This window comes from Formica exsecta, unplaced genomic scaffold, assembly GCF_003651465.1.
Source record: "Formica exsecta isolate Colony F162 unplaced genomic scaffold, ASM365146v1 scaffold14, whole genome shotgun sequence".
In the NCBI taxonomy this organism is placed as follows: Eukaryota; Metazoa; Arthropoda; class Insecta; order Hymenoptera; family Formicidae; genus Formica; species Formica exsecta.
Genome location: NW_021848729.1, coordinates 51,485 through 66,775, shown reverse-complemented (window position 1 = coordinate 66,775; position 15,291 = coordinate 51,485). Strand labels below are relative to the sequence as shown.

General features: G+C 30.3%; 2 protein-coding genes across 3 annotated transcripts; both read left to right on the top strand.

Moving 5' to 3' along the window:
* Positions 1 to 8,918: 8,918 nt before the first annotated feature.
* On the top strand, positions 8,919 to 13,779 carry LOC115246188 (nucleoplasmin-like protein ANO39). Of its 2 annotated transcripts, none has more exons than XM_029824847.1 (5): positions 8,919 to 9,785; positions 10,303 to 10,453; positions 11,829 to 12,035; positions 12,177 to 12,227; positions 12,346 to 13,779. In XM_029824847.1, exons 1-3 carry the CDS (start codon positions 9,228 to 9,230, stop codon positions 12,017 to 12,019), a joined length of 900 nt encoding a protein of 299 aa, XP_029680707.1. In that variant the 5' UTR covers positions 8,919 to 9,227; the 3' UTR covers positions 12,020 to 12,035; positions 12,177 to 12,227; positions 12,346 to 13,779. The 2 variants fall into 2 exon arrangements, with proteins under 2 accessions (XP_029680707.1, XP_029680706.1); XM_029824846.1 differs by having other exon boundaries at positions 8,921 to 9,785; positions 12,177 to 12,248.
* Positions 13,780 to 14,113: 334 nt separating this feature from the next.
* On the top strand, positions 14,114 to 15,285 carry LOC115246189 (phospholipid phosphatase 6-like). The gene is made up of 4 exons (XM_029824848.1): positions 14,114 to 14,306; positions 14,493 to 14,627; positions 14,716 to 14,815; positions 14,884 to 15,285. Exons 1-4 carry the CDS (start codon positions 14,298 to 14,300, stop codon positions 15,267 to 15,269), a joined length of 630 nt encoding a protein of 209 aa, XP_029680708.1. The 5' UTR covers positions 14,114 to 14,297; the 3' UTR covers positions 15,270 to 15,285.
* Positions 15,286 to 15,291: the final 6 nt, after the last annotated feature.

Here is a 15,291-nt window from a genome sequence, read left to right as displayed (position 1 = left end):
TATATATATATATATATATATATATATATATATATATATATATATATATATATATATATATATATATATATATATATATATATATATATATATATATATATATATATATATATATATATATATATATATATATATATATATATATATATATATATATATATATATATATATATATATATATATATATATATATATATATATATATATATATATATATATATATATATATATATATATATATATATATATATATATATATATATATATATATATATATATATATATATATATATATATATATATATATATATATATATATATATATATATATATATATATATATATATATATATATATATATATATATATATATATATATATATATATATATATATATATATATATATATATATATATATATATATATATATATATATATATATATATATATATATATATATATATATATATATATATATATATATATATATATATATATATATATATATATATATATATATATATATATATATATATATATATATATATATATATATATATATATATATATATATATATATATATATATATATATATATATATATATATATATATATATATATATATATATATATATATATATATATATATATATATATATATATATATATATATATATATATATATATATATATATATATATATATATATATATATATATATATATATATATATATATATATATATATATATATATATATATATATATATATATATATATATATATATATATATATATATATATATATATATATATATATATATATATATATATATATATATATATATATATATATATATATATATATATATATATATATATATATATATATATATATATATATATATATATATATATATATATATATATATATATATATATATATATATATATATATATATATATATATATATATATATATATATATATATATATATATATATATATATATATATATATATATATATATATATATATATATATATATATATATATATATATATATATATATATATATATATATATATATATATATATATATATATATATATATATATATATATATATATATATATATATATATATATATATATATATATATATATATATATATATATATATATATATATATATATATATATATATATATATATATATATATATATATATATATATATATATATATATATATATATATATATATATATATATATATATATATATATATATATATATATATATATATATATATATATATATATATATATATATATATATATATATATATATATATATATATATATATATATATATATATATATATATATATATATATATATATATATATATATATATATATATATATATATATATATATATATATATATATATATATATATATATATATATATATATATATATATATATATATATATATATATATATATATATATATATATATATATATATATATATATATATATATATATATATATATATATATATATATATATATATATATATATATATATATATATATATATATATATATATATATATATATATATATATATATATATATATATATATATATATATATATATATATATATATATATATATATATATATATATATATATATATATATATATATATATATATATATATATATATATATATATATATATATATATATATATATATATATATATATATATATATATATATATATATATATATATATATATATATATATATATATATATATATATATATATATATATATATATATATATATATATATATATATATATATATATATATATATATATATATATATATATATATATATATATATATATATATATATATATATATATATATATATATATATATATATATATATATATATATATATATATATATATATATATATATATATATATATATATATATATATATATATATATATATATATATATATATATATATATATATATATATATATATATATATATATATATATATATATATATATATATATATATATATATATATATATATATATATATATATATATATATATATATATATATATATATATATATATATATATATATATATATATATATATATATATATATATATATATATATATATATATATATATATATATATATATATATATATATATATATATATATATATATATATATATATATATATATATATATATATATATATATATATATATATATATATATATATATATATATATATATATATATATATATATATATATATATATATATATATATATATATATATATATATATATATATATATATATATATATATATATATATATATATATATATATATATATATATATATATATATATATATATATATATATATATATATATATATATATATATATATATATATATATATATATATATATATATATATATATATATATATATATATATATATATATATATATATATATATATATATATATATATATATATATATATATATATATATATATATATATATATATATATATATATATATATATATATATATATATATATATATATATATATATATATATATATATATATATATATATATATATATATATATATATATATATATATATATATATATATATATATATATATATATATATATATATATATATATATATATATATATATATATATATATATATATATATATATATATATATATATATATATATATATATATATATATATATATATATATATATATATATATATATATATATATATATATATATATATATATATATATATATATATATATATATATATATATATATATATATATGCAAAATTGACTTGTTATCCTTTGTGTATATATAAATATATACAAGGTGTCCCAGAATTAGACCGACAAACTTCAGGTAGTTATAAAGGACACAAAAACAAGCCAATTTTGCCAATAAATCCATGTCCGCAAATGAGAGTTTTGGCACTAGAGAATCAAAGACTAACAAGGGAACCTCGCGAACCCGAAAATTCTGATTTTGATGAAACTTTACACACACATAGGGGGCAGGGGGGTAAATAGATGAATTTAGAAATTTCCAGTTGCGGTCCAAAAACGATTCTAAGGGATGAAATTACCCTTCATATAGATTTTTGCTTTTCTCGATATATATCGAAAATTATTCGAGATATCAAAAAATGTTTTCTACAAAAGTTTCATAGTAAAAACTCCTCTATTAAACGACATTAATAAAATTTTAAAAAAATAATTGTTTTCAAAGATTTTTGCTCTTGTTAATGTTTGATTTTCTAGTGTCAAAACGGCTCATTTGCGGACACGAGTTTATCGACAAAATTGGCTTGTTTTGGTGTTCTTTATATTAACCACCAAAAGTTTATTGGTCTAATTCTGGGACACCCTGTATGTAGGTAGAATTGCAATAGGACGGAACACCGTAGTATCCTAAATAACAGCCTGTTTTTTTTCGGGATGCAGCCCGCGCGCGTTCGTGCTGCTCTGTGCACGTGGCGTATATATCTCGACCGACACATAAATTTATCACGAAGCTGATCAACGCTAATAAGACCAACAGCAGCAGCCACGCGCTGTCTTTCGAAGGAACGCGTCTCTCGACCAGTTTCCCAATATAACCGGCATTTTTCATCGGGTCGAGCCGATTCCTCTCGTTCCGCCAGCGAGGTTCCATGCCACCTCCGTGTGTGACTCGTCCGATATCTCTCTTGGAACGGTAGCTCGTTCGGAACGACAAACTTGTTTTTCGTATCCGCCATTCAAATTGCTTGCCACTCGCAATCTTGGTGAACGTCGCATCAATTACTCACGGTTGATACAGTCTTGTAATAAATTTAATCTTTCTGCTTATACATTAAATATGCTATACTAACAATAAGATTGATTTGGTATGATGCTGATTCTGCTTACAATAAAAGGAATTTAAACAATAAAGTTATTTTCCTATCATCAACTTGCATTATTAAATAAATAAAATAAATAGATGAAAATAAAAATTGTGACATTTCATTCTGTTTCTTTATCGACTATCGCTCACAGCTTTCGATATATTCGCGCAATTTTATCTCGTGTCCAATAAAGACATACGCGAGTACTGATGAAGAATGAGATACGCTCTACCAATTACTCCGGCGATCGTCCTCGTTCCGTAGCGAGTCTCCGCGATTCGACCATTCGCTCGCAGCATCCAAAGACAAACACGATGTGCTATCTATTCAAACCGCCACAAAGTGTAACAAGCGCATCCGCGAAACATACCGTACGGCCTGTATGCATGTAAACGTCCCGGGAGTCTCCGGCGGAGACTCTCCGCTATGCCAATCCTTTGCCACCAGGAGGACAACCGGGCCCTGCCACTCGTCTCGCCTCTCTTTCTCTCTCTTTCTCTCTCTCACTCTTCCGCAGGCGGTCGCCCGGAGCAGGCGAGAACAGAACCGCAATTTGCGTAATTGCGATGCACATCCTTCCCCTGTACCCATCGCGAAGACAGCGGTTACGATACGACCCTCCCGCGGCCCTGGACACCCCGTCGTTCTCCGTCGTCTCCCTCTTTGTCTCTGTCCGTCTCGCTTGATCCCGACCGTATCTTATAAGAGCGATAGATGGAAATTCTGCAGTCATGCGAGAGGGGCAACCTCCCCAAGCCATTCCAGCACGCAGATAAAGATGCGACTCGCCGCGCAATGCCAATTAGTTACATTCACGCCTCAGTTTCTACGCTAGGCACAGGTGCCAGGGGTGTGATTTCCGATGTCGGTAATCGCGATTGCGCGCCGCGGCGTAATGTCGATCAGCGAGAATGGAAGGAAACGAGGGAGAAGGAGAGGGACAGAGAGATAGCGATACGCGCGTCCTATTCACCGGTTATGCGCTCCGTAAAAAAAATAAAAAATCTGCGTAATAATATTATAATTTATAGAACGATCCCTTCGCGCTCTCGATCCGAATACGGGAATGCCGGCGGTGCGTAAATCGCCCGATGCATGTTCAACGGAAACATGCGTCTCGAGCAATAGGATGTCCGCGGAGCGTGGTATTAATTTTATTTATGGAGGATGGTGTTGCGGCACAAAAGTAATAATTCCGATAAGATGAACGCGCGAGTTGCGTCGCAAGAAGAAGCGCTGCACTTCGTAATCCGTATACGAATCGCTCGCGGCAAGCTGGAATTCTAACAACGCGAAGCCCGAGTCTCCGTCTATTTACGCGCTGTCAAGAAAAGACGGTATCTATCTGATTTCATCCGCGTTTTAACGACTTCGATGAAAAGATATTATATATATATATATATACTGTATTTTACGAAGCATGTGGTCATACCAGATACGCTATGATTTTAAATAGTGACCGCGCGCACACGATATATTTTGCGACAATCCATTTTTATCGATCGCACCTCATCCAGAATTATTCTCGCATACATTTATACATATAAATAATAACTTTGGAAATTCATAAACACATTATTTTAGAAGAGCGTAAATCGATTTTCGGACAGCCAGTAATTATGCTATCAATCTAATCAAACGGTTCGCGTAAATATTCCGATCGCGGGCTCGCGGGACGCGCGTTATATCGTAAATTGGATGCACATATTTTACAACGAGCGCGAGTGATTTAATACCGGTGCTGGAATATACCGGTAGTTAGGTACGCGAAATTGCGACAGGTAACGTATCCCCTCCCCTCTTCTTTTTACTCTTCGTCAAGATCGACGGCGTGCACAAAAAAAAAGTACGGCGGAAAAGGTGCTCGTTACATTCCGGCCGTGACGTGACACGCGAAGCCGTATTTAAGAGACCCATCTGTCCGACGACGTCCGCGTCTTATGTACCGCTTTCGATAATCTACGAGAAGCATTAAAATTCAGTTAGAAATGAGCGGTACCAACTACAATGATAAGTATATTACACTTGATAAAATTTTAGATAAAGAGAATAATATTTTAGAAAATCAAGTTTTTGTAGAATTTTAAGATAAGATTTTTAAATCATTGTTATTCATTTTTGAAAAAGTTGAATCTGATTGATATAATTTACACGAATGTACTAGATATAACCGTCAAAATCGAACGTCGATTTGTACACTAGTTTTCTGGTTTTTCTGTGAATCTATTTTAAAAGCCAAAATGACATTTATCAAAGTTATCTCATTTGTTTGTGCAATAAATATGGTGTAAATAAATATGGTACTAAAAGTTGTATATTTTATTGGAATTTTTTCGAGCAGAGCAAAGTAGAACAATATTAATATATTTATAAATTTGAATTATTACATTTATTAATTATTTTGACCATAATGTTGTTGATTGATAAATTTATAGAATAAGTATTTAAATATTTAATAAGCAGAAATTTTTAACAAAATGTCTTTTAAAAATTTATAGATTTTCTATAAGAGATTAATAATTTGTTTTATTACAAACACACACATGTGTTCATAATTTATTTTACGGATTTTAATATCCTCTACGATCTGTTGCTAGGTAGATTTTTGTCATGTATCTCACGTTAACGTACAGTTTCTCTTTTCCTGGAATTTTCAATTTCCTCGTATGTTAATAGGTACTCTTGTCATTACTATGTTAATAGGTACTCTTGTCATTACGTATTTCCTGCGCATCTCGCTATTTCACGGCTCCCTAAATTTTCTGATATGTCAATAGATATGCTGTTGGTTGTGCGTGACTCGCGTGCGTATACGTGCGAGCTCATCGCGAGCCACACGCGACTGCGGGAATGACTCGCGGGCGCGCCCTGTGCTGTGCATCCCGACCGGCGCATGCATCTCCCTCCGTGTGTCGGTGCACTCCGGACGCGAGATCAGCAAATCTAAGATCGTGCAACTGGTGTCCAGTGGCGTGTCCAGTACGTTGGCCGGCGCGAGCGGGAGCTAGCCGGACGCGAAGAACGAAGAGTGAAGGATGATGGTGCCCGGGGATGGGAAGACGATGGAGAGGCCCCGAAGAGAGAGAGGATGGGGAGGGGTGGAATGCGCGGTTCTCTCTCTCGAAGGAGGAGTTGTCGGCGGTGAAAAATCACGCATCCCGCCACCACTGCCATGGCCAGAGAGCGCAGCATCTGCTCTACATACCCTGGCTCTCAACCTATCTACCTGTTACGTTCGCCGTTGCCGGTCGACCCGTAAAAATCGCACAATCGAGGACCTCGAAGCGTATCTTCGCACCCATGGTGCATGCGATAATCGATTTACCCGGGTTCGCTTCATAAGCTCCTCGAAATAATTGTGTCGCGCAAGATAATTATAGCTTTCACAGATTGTGAACTCACCGTTCTCTTTGTAATACGTAGGTATGGCAGCTACTTTGATGATAAATTTACTCTTCTTTTGATTCTGCGAATCGGCCTAAAATTAAAAAAGACATTAAAAGTAAAAGAAAAAACTGGATTCAAAAACGCAAACCTAAATCGTGTGACTTTTATATAATGTTTAATTAATTATACTAAACTATTTAATTAATATAATCACAAACAAATATACATTTAGAATCTATCTATATTTTTGTATCGTTTTATACACACACAAAACAAGATCCAAAACTTCATATGCCGAAATAATAATTCGGAAGCTAATAGATGTGTAAACTGATAAATATATATATGTGAAAGAATCTAATTTTTTTGCACATTTTATATGCATGTCTTATGTCATTATTTCACTTAATAAATCCTTTGTTCACGCATCCGATGGATAATCGTAGCTATTTTTAAAAAAGTCTTTCGCGTGCAATCATCGGATTTCTGTGAAGGCACGAGAGAGAGTTCATCAATGAGAACCTCGAAGAATCGGAGTAGCAGAGCAAGATATACGTGTGCTGGCTGTGCTACCGGTCGGTCGGGTCGGGTCGCTGTTCTCCTGTGTTTCATCTCTCTCTTTTGCTCTGTTTTGCCTGTTGCTCTCTCCGTCGCCTTCCTCTTTTCACCTCCCAGCTTATCCCGCTCACCCTCGCCCTTTCTCCCCGTGGCCGTCTCCCCCTTTCCCCACCGCTGCCGCTCACTCTCTCTCACAAGAGTTGTTGTTCGACTGTTTTATTACTTTTATAAATGCCGCCGCCACACGATGCTACTACTACCGCTCGTCCTGTCGCGGCGGGCGTCTCCTTTGTTGGTCCACCATGGCTCCATTGTTGCTCGCAGAAAGATGGGAATTTTAATTTGATATTGTCTAATATTATTTATGTATGCACGCGGCTAGAGAAACCGAGGACGTTTTTCGAGAACTGCCGCGCAGTCGCATCGTGGCCGTCGCTTTCTTCCATTCAATGGGAAACCATAGTCACATCCATTCCGACGACTTAACTCCGTATCGAGAACTTCGTGCTCGCCTGAATTCTATTTCGCGATTGTGCGCATTCACGTATATTTTGCCTCTATATTCTTTATTATATAATTTTCTTTCAATAATAAATTTAAAAACGAATAAATTAAATAAAGGTAATTTTGATAATGTTTTCGCACATCTGTTTACGCAATACAATTATTATTTAACATATAACATTATTTATCATATCGATTTTAATATGCATCGTAGCTTTTCTTCTCGCAATTTATGTTCCGAGAAGAAAAATCTTGCTCCCCCAATAATATCTGACCTATTTGCAAGTATTCTTGGCCGTCCTTCAATGTGTTCAAAACTCCGTGGCAAATTGTTTGCCATAAGCATAATCTAATTACCGACATATGCGAGGTGTCCACCGACGAGCGATCTTGCAAGGTAGACCTGCGCGTACGTGCTTGGTCCACCTAGAGAAATCAATATCACAGACAACGTCCCCAGGTTCACTTGGAATTACTGTACGCGCAACAGTTGCGTCGAGACGAGGAAAGAGAAACGAACGAGAGTGCATCGTCGCGTGCATATACCATCGTTTAGACAATAATTGAATTTGCGAGGTCAATCAATTTGTAATTGTATATCGATTAGCTTTCGATCAGAAGAAGCCACGTAAGTTTGAATGCCACCTGATTCGCGTTGCTATGGAAATCCACGACAGACTTTGTATCGTACCGGCTGCGAATTGACAATATTTAGGTAAACAACGTGGGGTGCATAACCGACACTTTGTGCCAGAATGAAGGAGAAACGATTGTCGATGGGCATTAACGTTAGCATTATACTGATACTGACGATATTCGGTATGCTTCTGTTCTTGCCTTTGCGATTGTTATTCGACACGAATTATTCCGATCAGGATCAAAACGGGGATGAAAACGACGTCAGTGATCTGGCTGACTCGGCGAGAGAAAGAGAGCTTGTAGATCATCGAAAACTAAAACGCTGTCCGAATCTGCAATATGAAGATCGCTTGATGTCGGTCTTTCTGAGCGATTACGATGAAAATTGCACGTACAAGCAGGACGAGTGCGATGATGACGAAGATGACAACGATGATGACAGCGACTCTGAAGAAGAAGAAGATAGCAGGGAGGATGAAGAGGATGAGAAGAAAACCTGCGTATCCAAGAGACGCATCGAGGAAGAAATGAAAGAAAACGCTGAAGAGATCTTGAAGACGCGTCAGATGAAGTCTGTCACGGTGGCAGGTCACATACTTGTGACGATGTTGCTCGTATCAGTCATAGCTGCTCTCATTGAAGTACTGCGAATACGCTTCGCTATTAGAGAAAAAGTACTGCGCCACATGTTACAGAAATTTTTAAGCTCTTGCGTTGAAACTTAGTATCGTTAAAATGTCTTTATAATACACTGGAACTTATGTTAGTGAAAAATTTCTCGGAAAAAATGCACGTTTTAAAAATCTTCTGCCCGCGCTTTTTGAAAATAATTTGGCTTTACGTATAGCTGTTGTCTAATTATTCAAATATTTATTTAAAAGTAAAGTCATATCATTTCAATTCTTTATTTCGCGATTGATACTTTATTTCAACGCAAACAACTACATTATTTTTAATTATTTGCGCACGTTATTCACTATCCGCAATTTGCATGTTTCCAAATTTAAATTCAAATTTGGATTAAGTTTTCAATAATTTGCACTGCACGAAATTAATTGCGATATTCGGCAGAGACCGACGGATAAGCGCTTCGTTTTTCCTCGCGGAGCTAGTAAAGACCGTCTCTCGATGCTCGGATAGATACGCATACGTGAAAAACTATTGCACCTTTTCTTTTCAAAAATGCATAAGGATTCGTCTAGGGCAGGAACGATTACCTCTCGGAGATGCTCCTCCAGCGTGGACCTACCCGCCACAAGACGTCCCATTTTAAGAGAATTAATTAGGACTCAAAGGTCTTTTGAGATACCTGGAACACCCCGTTCCGCATTGCGTTTGTTAGGTATGTGCGGAATAATTAATTATGATTTTTTAATATCTCCATAATTAATTATAATTTTTTAATATCCTTATAATTAATTATAATTTTTTAATATCCCCAATTATACAAGAAAAGCATTAAAAGAGATATCTGCAATATATAAAAAATCGATTCAATTTCTCTAATAATACTTTGTATGGAACTAAAGATATTTTTATTTATATTTTTGAGAGAGAGAGAGAGAGAGAGAGAGAGAGAGAGAGAAAGAAAATCAAAATAAGAGAGAGAGAGAGAGAGAGAGAGAGAGAGAGAGAGAGAGAGAGAGAGAGAGAGAGAGAGAGAGAGAGAGAGAGAGAGAGAGAGAGAGAGAGAGAGAGAGAGAGAGAGAGAGAGAGAGAGAGAGAGAGAGAGAGAGAGAGAGAGAGAGAGAGAGAGAGAGAGAGAGAGAGAGAGAGAGAGAGAGAGAGAGAGAGAGAGAGAGAGAGAGAGAGAGAGAGAGAGAGAGAGAGAGAGAGAGAGAGAGAGAGAGAGAGAGAGAGAGAGAGAGAGAGAGAGAGAGAGAGAGAGAGAGAGAGAGAGAGAGAGAGAGAGAGAGAGAGAGAGAGAGAGAGAGAGAGAGAGAGAGAGAGAGAGAGAGAGAGAGAGAGAGAGAGAGAGAGAGAGAGAGAGAGAGAGAGAGAGAGAGAGAGAGAGAGAGAGAGAGAGAGAGAGAGAGAGAGAGAGAGAGAGAGAGAGAGAGAGAGAGAGAGAGAGAGAGAATAGTTCGAGATGCGTGGCTTCAGCGTTCGCTCGTACGTAGCCGTATAGAGCGCCCCTCCCACCGCTTCGCCGCGCGCCTAGCAACGCCTGAGTAGGAAGTCTCTTCTCGCCGCGCGCTTGTGATTGGCCCATCTTTTTTAATTAATTTCTTAATAATTATTACGAAAATCGCAAAATGGTAAAGCACTTTTCTTCTCGGTTTCATCTGCTCTACCTGCACATGGCGGGTGATCCGCGAATTATGGGACACCCTGTATAAAAAATCGATTCAATTTCTCTAATAATACTTTGTATGGAACTAAAGATATTTTTATTTATATTTTTGAGAGAGAGAGAGAGAGAGAGAGAGAGAGAGAGAGAAAGAAAATCAAAATATAATTTATAATAACTACAGATTAATATAATTCGAGATGTTCAATAATTTGGAGGAAATTGTATAATCAATTCATTTATATACAATTCTATTAATCAAATCAAAAAGTCAAATTTTCTTTTCATAATAATATCTCTAATAATTAAAATACTATTGGCAAAAAAAAAGTATCTCACTTGCATCATGTAGGTTATCGTAAATAGCACAAAGCCATTTTGATTCGATTAGCGCGGCAGACGAACAAATTTAATTATCCATCCTCAGGAGCACGACCACCCCCGCTCATCCGCCGCTCCTCGTTTCCGACGCCACAAGCGAAGCAAGCTGCTACTTCGTCTGTTTGCGGTACGCCAAACACTCGGCTGACGCGGCGTCCATCGGCTGAATCAGAGGAAGAAATCGGGATTGTCACCAATATTCTTCATCATCGCACCCGTTTAATCCGACGTCATTGAGACGGCACGAGGATAGGTAGATATGCATTACATTTATATAATTTATATCGAGTTGTCATCTTTCGATACATGATGTAATCGTTGCAATTTTTATTTCCTTGAGAAGTAGGTCAATTTATATATAATAAATGATAGATTAAACATTTTTTTTTTCCAGTGGTATCAGTTCATCGAATTCTTTGCACCTGCATATGACAACATTAACAGGGTATGCGTCTTCGACTACATGGTATGCTCTTTAATATAATAATTTTTATAGTTAGATGAAAAATAACGTATCGATACATTTTTTTAAAATTGATGGATGTGTTTTTGCTTGTCAACAGGTCATATGCAACGCACAACGATCACGTCCAATGACCTTTTTTATACTCGTGCAACGTCTTTCATGAAAAGTCCTTCACTAACGGATTCACAGTATCCTTCAATACAATCCTTTACGATTTAACTTTAACAAGTAGCGCTCTATCTCCGCTTTTTATATCATGCTCATCGTTCTACTTTCTAGCCAAATGATATTTTGATATTAATTTGAAAAAGTTACTAATATGCAGAATCAAAATTCAGAATCAAAAGATACTATAAAGCACAATTAAAAGCTTACTATATTATCATAGCACATATTAAGACTAGTATGCTTAATCAAATAATCTTTTTCCACACATTTTGATAACACACAGTACTTTAAGATCACATAATCAAACAAAAACTAACTATAATTATTACAACTCAACTAATAATGATTTATTAATGTAATAAATCATTATCATTATCTTATTGTCATAATAATATTACACATACCATATTTTTAATATTTACTGTAACAAATTTATACATCAGAAACACAAGATAGTATTTCTAAATTTATTCGTAACTAAATAAACGATAACCACAACGCTTTTGTTGTGGTTAATCTATGGAAGAATTATTTTTGTAAAAATGTTCTTCTGGTGCATATTTTTCTCGATATTTTATGCATTAAATAGAATAAATAGATGTGCATTTTCAAAGTAACAGTACAACGATCGAATATTCGTATTCGTGTATAACGTTTATTATATTTCTCTAACACATTTATATATATATATATATTCTTTTTATCATATAAATCTATTATTATATTAATACATAAAAAAACTCAAGAAAAGTTACAAAGGTTGTCCTATTTCTATGAAAGTCATAACAATGAATTATCATGCATGAAAATGCAGGTGAATATACTAGAATATTAGCTTCGCAAGATTGTAAATAATTTCGAAAGAATTATTTCGATGTATTTTCATAATCAGAAGATATCATTGTGTCTCTGTATCAACGAGCTCCCCATAAGCTTACTCCTGGGATCATCTTGCCTCCTGTGTCTTTCTCTTCCATGTGATATATGCAAAATATAATTATAAATTATAGACTATATATTCGTATATATTATACTATGTCACTATAATATAATACTATAATACACGAACATGATGTGACTGGCGGCTACGATTACATTTTCAAAACTGTGATACGCTCTTTCACATTAATGTCATTATTGCACAAAGCATTTGAAAATGAAATATATTCATGCAATATATTCTCATGCAAAAAAAAAAAAATAAAATATTTCCAGACTATATTATTTTTATTATTTTATTATCCGTTATAGAGAATTATTTAGGATGGATAAAGTTCCAGAAAAAGTGTATTTTAGTTAATTCAAGAGAGTGGACATGTGAAAAATTGTAAGTATGAAAATATAATTGGAATAAATATAAAAATTGTCTCTTTCTCTCCCTCTTTCTCAACGCTGTCTTTATTATTATCTCTCTTTTCTCTAAACAATATATATTTATTTAAAAAAATATAGAAATTAATGTGTAAAAAAATAATTGATATTCTTTTATAATACTCTTAATATTAAATCTTGACTATTTTCAACAAAATATTAGTTTTAATATGATACAATTTTTGTTTGTTTAATAATCAGCTGTTTCTATTTTTGTCGGCAAAGTAAAATCTGACAAAAGACGACAGAATGGAAAAACGAAGCAATATATCAGTATGCGCCATCTGTCGAACAGTTGAGATATTTATTCAGTGCAACAAGTATATATATAAATGTTAGATATATTTACCACTCAGCTGTCAGCTGTACTCTCAGCTGATATATTTAGTACAATTTTCTTTTTGTGATTATTTAACTTAAATATTATCTACGCTGTAATATGATTTATTCGTGATAAGAATTCGTGGTTATTTTTTATCAGGATAAAAGCTATCATAATTGAGAAGCAATATGGAAACGGTAATTCGTTAATTGTTTACAATCTATTATTTTCATATTCAAATAGTAAATGCGTATTTTATTAAATTATATTGTTGAGATGATAGTATTGATTTAATCAGTGAATTTGTATTTTGTACTTTTATTTTAAATATACATAATTATCTATGAAGGAATATAATTAAACAATAATTTTATATTTTTTAGTCTGACAAAAGACAAATTCCGACGCTATTGAGGAAAGTATTAGCAGTGGATACCTATTTGACAGATGTGTTTGTTAAGCTCGTAGAAAAATTTCTACCTTTCAAACAGTTGAAAGTACACTATCAATTATTAGAGGTACAAGTAATCTTATTTACCCCTTTATTAATTAATTGTTATAAATAAATATCTTTGATTATATTTACTTTAATTACATTTCTTACAGGTATCGTGTCATGGCATACCTTGGCTAGTAACTTCTCTCGTATTAATTTGGGTTCTCAACAGCAAAAGCTTGTATCAAATGCAAGTAAATTTTCTAATAGGTAAATAAAATTCTCCTATTATTTAAAATTTGTGTAGAATATACATAAATAAACGAAAATTATTTCAGGGTTGTTGCTTGACACTATCTCGGTTGCTGTGATAAAGGCAATCACACGAAGAAGACGGCCAATTTCTAATGATGATCCATTTACTGTAGGTCCTGATAAATATTCTTTTCCATCTGGACATTCATCTCGTGCTGCGTTTATTGTGTATTTCTTTTTCTATATATGGCCTATATCTTTGATATGCGTACCACCTTTACTAGCATGGTCCTTCTCCGTATGTATGTCTAGATTATTGATGAGAAGACATCATATACTTGATGTACTTGTTGGAGTATTTCTAGGTATCTTTGAAGGCCTAATTATAGGCTATATTTATTTAGAGCAAGAGACATGTATTAATTTAATCTCTTGGATTACAGATGTCAACATACATGCATCAGAATAATAATATTATATAACTGTTAATA

What these genes read in the sequence shown, in the direction of transcription:
- LOC115246188 (XM_029824847.1), top strand. Translation starts at nt 9,228, where the DNA reads ATGAAGGAGAAACGATTGTCGATGGGCATTAACGTTAGCATTATACTG. An exon ending in GCTTCGCTATTAGAGAAAAA is followed by an intron (nt 9,786 to 10,302) that starts GTACTGCGCCAC and finishes AAAATGCATAAG; the next exon opens with GATTCGTCTAGGGCAGGAAC. An exon ending in TTCCGCATTGCGTTTGTTAG is followed by an intron (nt 10,454 to 11,828) that starts GTATGTGCGGAA and finishes ATCCATCCTCAG; the next exon opens with GAGCACGACCACCCCCGCTC.
- LOC115246189 (XM_029824848.1), top strand. An exon ending in TACACTATCAATTATTAGAG is followed by an intron (nt 14,628 to 14,715) that starts GTACAAGTAATC and finishes CATTTCTTACAG; the next exon opens with GTATCGTGTCATGGCATACC. An exon ending in GCAAGTAAATTTTCTAATAG is followed by an intron (nt 14,816 to 14,883) that starts GTAAATAAAATT and finishes AAATTATTTCAG; the next exon opens with GGTTGTTGCTTGACACTATC.